At 39.4% G+C, this 6,719-nt stretch overlaps 1 protein-coding gene across 2 annotated transcripts; it reads left to right on the top strand.

Annotated features, from left to right (window-relative positions):
• The first annotated feature begins 251 nt into the window (after positions 1-251).
• On the top strand, positions 252-6,357 carry LOC122076934 (somatic embryogenesis receptor kinase 1-like). 2 transcript variants are annotated; one of them, XM_042642601.1, is made up of 10 exons: positions 252-331; positions 461-532; positions 2,029-2,186; positions 2,727-2,803; positions 2,927-2,998; positions 3,081-3,196; positions 3,761-3,904; positions 3,982-4,320; positions 4,447-4,841; positions 5,888-6,357. In XM_042642601.1, the coding sequence occupies exons 4-10, from the start codon at positions 2,769-2,771 to the stop codon at positions 6,200-6,202; spliced, it is 1,416 nt and encodes a 471-aa protein (XP_042498535.1). In that variant the 5' UTR covers positions 252-331; positions 461-532; positions 2,029-2,186; positions 2,727-2,768; the 3' UTR covers positions 6,203-6,357. The 2 variants fall into 2 exon arrangements, with proteins under 2 accessions (XP_042498535.1, XP_042498534.1); XM_042642600.1 differs by having other exon boundaries at positions 253-331; positions 2,732-2,803.
• The last annotated feature ends 362 nt before the right edge of the window (positions 6,358-6,719 follow it).

Raw genomic sequence — 6,719 nt, 5'->3', positions numbered from 1 at the left:
TGCTTCTTGTGATTCCGCATTCTGTTGTTTCTGGGTCCAAATGGAGTTTACCTGTAATGTCATTACTGCTTTTTTCAATTGAAGATACCGATTCTTGCTTTTTTTTCTCCAGTCTTTGCTTTGTCCTTGGGATATTTATTTGTTGCTACTACTGGTTTCCATCTGGAAACTGATTTTTGTTTCCCTTATTGTCAACAGGTGATGCTTTGCATGCTCTACGAACAAATTTACAAGATCCTAATAATGTCCTGCAGAGTTGGGACCCAACCCTTGTTAATCCCTGCACATGGTTTCATGTTACGTGCAACAATGATAACAGCATTATCAGAGTGTAAGTTGTACTCCTTTTGAGCATCTGATCTTACTTGCTTATTTTGTGCTGCTGGGCAGACAACAGTGCTTTCCAGTTGTTGTTGACTATCCCAAGGTAATGATTCTTACAAATGTTTTTTCCCCCCAGTGACCTAGGGAATGCAGGATTGTCTGGTCGACTTGTCCCACGACTTGGCCAACTTAAAAATCTGCAGTACTTGTAAGTCGCATCTGTTCAGTGAAATCTGTTGGTCCAGTTCTTGCAGTTGATGCCAGTCCAATTTCTGCATATAAAAATGAATGATTGTGAAATTCTAGAAGTGCCTACATGTAGAGTTTTGACCTGTGGTTGATTGGTAAAGCTTCCATTTTGTCTATGGCTTCAGGATGAGGCCACTGCTGTTTGTGTATGTCTATATTTTAGTGTTGGTAATCTGCAGGTTTAGCCCCTGACCTGTTATTAACTTATGTGAAACGTGACTGTCTATTAGTTCAGGGGTTCAAGATAATATGTGCTTCCATTACAATTTTGCAACTTTGTATTATTCATATAATTGTACATCAGTACAACGCAGAAATATAGTTCGAAAACTCATTTTGGTAGTCAGTCAGACCGGAATGCACTGAAATTCGCGAAATATCACTGAAACAGTGCCTTTGTATGTTGTAGACATGACCGATATTTCGCCAAAACAGTGTCAATAACTTAATTCGCCTGTTTTTTTGTCTCAGACAGGTCGAAATTAGCGAAATTTTGCTGAGATTTGTAACTATGATCAGAAAATAGGTTCTAGACTCCATGTAAAAAGGGTTTGGCTAGGGATTTTTCGGTGCCAGATGCCGACCTGACATACCAATTAATGTAGAATTGGGTCACAAGTGATCCAATCCCAGGTAAGATCTTTAGTCAATTTAATAAAAGTAAGATAGTATGGCAGATAGTATGAACAAAACAGAAAATAAGAGAATAAAAGGGAAGAATGGGGGTAGGGGAATGGCTGGGTCGAGCATCAATGAAGGGAAGAATGGGGGTAGGGGAATAGTTGGGTTGAGCATCTCACTCTTCCCTAGGGCATCTCACTCAAGCTGTCTCTCAAAGCACTGCATCTCACAATTCTTCAGCACCAAGCTTTTTTTTTTTCATTCAAATTCGTGCTCAATGTTGTAGCCCCTTACAAACTTATATAGAAGACTCAAAACTTACTCAAAACACTAAAAAGGAAAGGCCTAACTCAATCCTTAACTAATTGGGAAGCCTAAACTGACTAAGAAACTGAAATAACAAGGGAAATAGACTCAAAACGGGACTCTAACTAAACTAATGAATTAAATCATGTTTTCCTACTTTCTACCCATATTTTATGCCCAGTAAAGTGGTTCATTACAAATAAAACTCATGGGATCAAAGGCCCAACACATACATAACCCAACCCCAGACTTAATTCCAATAAAATAAGTCTATTAAGTGATTTATCTGCATCACCAATCCTCCTCCTTTATCTGGGCTTGGGACCAGTAGCAAAACACTGATTTACACCAATATGCCTGTACGTTAGTACTTCCACTATATATATCCTGATGTATATTTGTAAATTTTTTTATTAAGAAAAGCTGTTATTTCCTTGAAAATGTGGAGATTGTTTTTCCAATTCTTTCCACTTAGAGTTCTGTACTATAATAATAGTCTAAACTTCTAAGATGCTTATATCATTGCAGTTTGTTTATGACAGGGAATTTTTTGGTAATAACATCAGTGGAATTATTCCCATTGACCTTGGGAATCTGAAAAATTTGGTGAGCTTGGATCTTTATTTGAACAGCTTCTCTGGTTCCATTCCTGACAGCTTAGGGAAGCTGACAAAGCTGCGGTTTCTGTATGTATCCTTCATTCTAGTTCCTCTGCTAATGAATTATTAGTTTGTGTTTGTTAGTCCTCTCTTTTTTGAGTTAGCTTTAGTGTTAACTACAGGGATTTTTTTTCTTCTTTTGGTTGTTGGCCACAAAGCTTGCCCTGGGAACTGTTAAAAAGATATTGAGATTATTAGGATCTTCTAAATTTGCTTCCGTTATATGTTTTTTTTTTGCAATTTTGGTGGATTTCTGTTTGCGATAGGAGGTTAGAATGTTTTCTTCACTTCATTTTCTCCTGTTCTTTGTTCATTTACCTCTGATCTTCTTGGGGCTTGCTGTTTTGAGCCGTTCTGATGCTTGTGGAGTTTCATGCATGCTCTATTTACTTTCTTCTATTTTCTTTCTAGTAAGACTTGGTTGCTAATCCCTCCCTCTCCAATAGAAGGAATGGTTATTAAACATTCTAGATGATGATGTCTCAACTCTCAACTATTTAAATTTATGAATAACTGGTCTTATTATTTCTGGATCTTAACATTGTCTTCTCATAATGCTCATGTAAGGATAGCCGGCTTAACAACAACAGCTTGACGGGTGAAATTCCAATGTCTTTGACTAATTTAAATGCCCTGCAAGTTCTGTAAGCATCAAGTTAATCTTATTCCTTGTCATGCGTTGATCATCCTATTTTCTTTTCTTCTCCTTTATGGCATAGGTTTGGTTACCAGGTTCTCTAGCTGAAATTTTTTCATGCAAACTGCAGGGATCTATCTAATAACCTCCTATCAGGAGTTGTATCAGACAATGGCTCATTTTCATTGTTCACTCCCATTAGGTCCGTTGCTCATAAAACCTGAAATGTAATTGTCTTTTGTAAGTTTTAGTTATTCTGACTCCAGCTGTTTCAATTTTTGCAGTTTTCTCAATAACCTGGATTTGTGTGGCCCGGTTACTGGGCATCCTTGCCCAGGATCTACTCCGTTTTTTCCACCACTTCCTCATCCTCCTTCTCCACCCTCTGTCCCGTCTCCAGGTGATTTCTCTCCACCACCACCCCCCCCCCTCTCATGCACAAATGCACCCATAGTAGTTCATTGCTGTTGGAGCAGAAAAATGTGCTTGCCAGCCAAGGACTTTCTACTTTCATTACATGGAGCTGCTTCCGACTTTGCTATGGAAGGATATTCCCTCCAATTGTTTTCCTTAAACTTTTTTTGCCTTTCCTTTTTCTTGTAGTCTTTTTTTAGTTTTGGTATATTCCATCAGTTCCTGGAGTTCAAATGGATTGGATCCTAACAAGGTTCTAGTAAGTGGAATCAGCAATGGGATCAGTTAAAATTCCCTAGAATCGGCTGATTCCAATCCGCTTCCTCAACCCATGGATCTAACTAAAAAAGGAGTGGTGAATCTTCCTTTCTTCTCTGCTATCATTTTTTCCCTAATGAGGTTCAGCATCCATGAAGTTAGACACCATTAACTTTATCATTCCATCTGTATTTGCTTCCTGTTGGGATTGAAGTCTGGGTGGTGGGGACTGGTGAATTCAGATCTGCGCAGGACTAAAGTGTCATACTTTATTTGTTAAATTCTATCGCAGAAGGAAATGGTGCCACTGGAGCAACAGCTGATTTAGTGGCTTCTGGTGCTGGTTTATTGTTTGCTGCTCCAGCTATTGGGTTTGCATGGTGGCGTCGATGTCGACGTCGATGGAAAACTAAACAACATTTCATTGATGTTCCTGGTGGGTGGTCTAACCAAACCGAGTATATTGAACATGTGTTATACGTGTTTTATAACCTTGTTTACGTTCATCTGCAGCTGAGGATCCAGAATTTCATCTCGGCCAGCTGAAAAGATTTTCTCTGCAAGAACTAGAAGTTGCCACCGACAACTTTGGCAACAAAAACATTCTGGGTAAAGGAGGATTTGGTAAGGTTTACAAAGGACGCCTAGCAGATGGTTCATCAGTTGCTGTAAAAAGACAAAAAAAAGAGCGGACACCAGGTGGAGAGCTGCAGTTTCAGACAGAGTTAGAGATGATCAGCATGGCTGTGCACCGGAATTTGCTTCGGCTGCGAGGTTTTTGCATGACGCCAACGGAACGCTTGCTTGTTTATCCCTTTATGGCTAATGGAAGTGTGGCTTCACATTTGGGAGGTATTACATGCTCTACCCTTTTTACATGCTTTCAATGTCTTGTCCTCCATTTTCTTTCTTTAATTTTATTCTCTTAATGCTGTTGTGTGGCTAGTTTACATGGGATGTTAAATTGCCTTCTTGTAGAGCGTCCACCAGGAGAACCACCTCTTAATTGGACTACACGAAAACGGACTGCTTTGGGATCAGCTAGAGGGCTTTCTTATTTACATGATCATTGTGACCCAAAGATCATCCACCGTGATGTAAAAGCTGCAAATATTTTGTTGGATGAGAAGTTTGAGGCTGTTGTTGGAGATTTTGGGTTGGCTAAACATATGGACTACAAAGATACTCATGTAACTACTGCTTTACGTGGCACAATTGGACATATAGCCCCAGAATATTTTTCCACTGGGAAATCTTCAGAGAAAACAGATGTTTTTGGGTATGGGATCATGCTTCTTGAGTTTATAACTGGACAGAGGGCATTTGATCTCGCTCGGCGTAGAAATAAGGATGACATCATGTTGCTGGATTGGGTATGTTACATCCTTTCTGTCTATTAATTGGTTTCACAAATTTCTTCTCCTATCTATCTTTTTCAGTTAAGTACATCTGTATGATGGATCTTTTGAGTTTGTCCTTTTTAATGCTAGGATTGGGTTATATGACTTTGTCCTTGCTGACATGGTTCAAACTTTGTAATTGGGCTATGCTCACTAAAAGAGCAAGTAGTTAAATCCACCCACAAGGTAGAACCGTAGGGTATAGGATAACACCAGAATGAGCTGTGATGTTTTTCAGTATAGTAATAGTCATCTATTAGAAATTCTTGTGGGAGTTCTCTCTAAACCTTGGTGTCTAGACCTCAAGCATTCTTTTTATCTCTCCTACATCTCTAAAACCAGATTGAATCATTTCTGATCATTCATTTGTTGCTGCATCAAGAGTATGGTTGAATCGCTCAGACGCTCACTAGTAACAATTTGGCTGTTCATCGATGCTCAACCTTTTCTTGTCTTCGTCTTAGACCCCAATCTCCCTTAACTGATGTACTCAAGTGTATGATATTGCTCACCAATAACCATTTGGTGGTTCATCTACTCAAGTACACAACTTTTTCTTGTCTCCGTCATGGACCCCAATTTCCCCTTGACTAATGTACTCAAATCTAGGACCAATCTCAGGTGGTGCTGAGTTGAAATGAGTTGAAATGATATTCCTTTTTCGAGTATTGTTGGGTGGACATGTAGGAGTTCCCAGTTCACTGGGATGTTCCTCAACTTTATCCCTTTCTAGGACGGGGGTTATTTGGTTTTCCACATTAATGCAGGACCTGAAGAAAAGCATAATAAAAATGATGAGTAAAAGAAAATAAAAACGAATAAAAAACCAAAGCTGTGTATAATATATGTTTGCATCAGATTGCTTTCTTCGCTAATGTTGAGCTCAGTCTATGTTGCCTGCTTGAATAATCATTTTCCTCCTGGCTTGCACATTTTTGAGTCCATGCACAACACCGCAGCATGTAGCTGAATTATCAGTATGATTTTTCACCACCTGACAGTCTCTTCAAATTTATCAGGTAAAAGGACTTCTCAAAGAGAAGAAGTTGGACATGTTGGTCGATCCTGATCTCCAAAACAATTATGCTGAAGCAGAAGTAGAGCAGTTAATCCAGGTTGCTTTGCTTTGTACACAAGGCTCTCCAATGGACCGGCCTAAGATGTCAGAGGTTGTGAGAATGCTTGAAGGTGATGGGTTGGCAGAGAGGTGGGAAGAGTGGCAGAAGGTGGAGGTGGTCGGCCAGGAGGTTGAGCTTGCCCCACATTGGAATTCCTTATGGATTGTCAGCTCTACTGACAATCAGCATGCTGTTGAATTATCTGGTCCAAGATGACCTTGTAATGGCTTAGAAAAAATAAAAAAACAATCCTTTTCCCACTCCATATATATTTTTGGTTATGCTTTGTGTAAACATGGTTGGTTTGACCGATATTGTAACCATACCGAATTTGTCCTCCTTGTTACATGCAAAGGGTCTTTTTACTGTTCTTTTTATTGCGCACCTGATGGAATAACCACAAAATTTCAGTAGAGCTAATATATAATAGGTGAATGATCTAATAAGATCTGATGGAACCTGGGCCTTCCCACCACTTTCCTCCAATTTTCATTAGAAGGTGGACAATACAATTTACAGTATCAAACTGTTGGCAACACCTTCAGATGATGGATTAGTCTGTACTGTAACTAAGACAGGTGATCTCTTAACCAAAATGACTGATCCATAACTTATTTTGACAAGACATAACCCCCATGACCAAATCCCTTGGACTTGGCTTTAAGAACTACCCGTCTGGCCAAAGTTCATAATCTTTACCTGGAAATGTGTCCATGAGTCACACCACCCACCA

Source organism: Macadamia integrifolia, chromosome 4 (assembly GCF_013358625.1).
Source record: "Macadamia integrifolia cultivar HAES 741 chromosome 4, SCU_Mint_v3, whole genome shotgun sequence".
NCBI lineage: Eukaryota > Viridiplantae > Streptophyta > Magnoliopsida > Proteales > Proteaceae > Macadamia > Macadamia integrifolia.
Note: the sequence above shows the minus strand (reverse complement) of the source record. Positions and strands in the feature narration are given on the sequence as shown.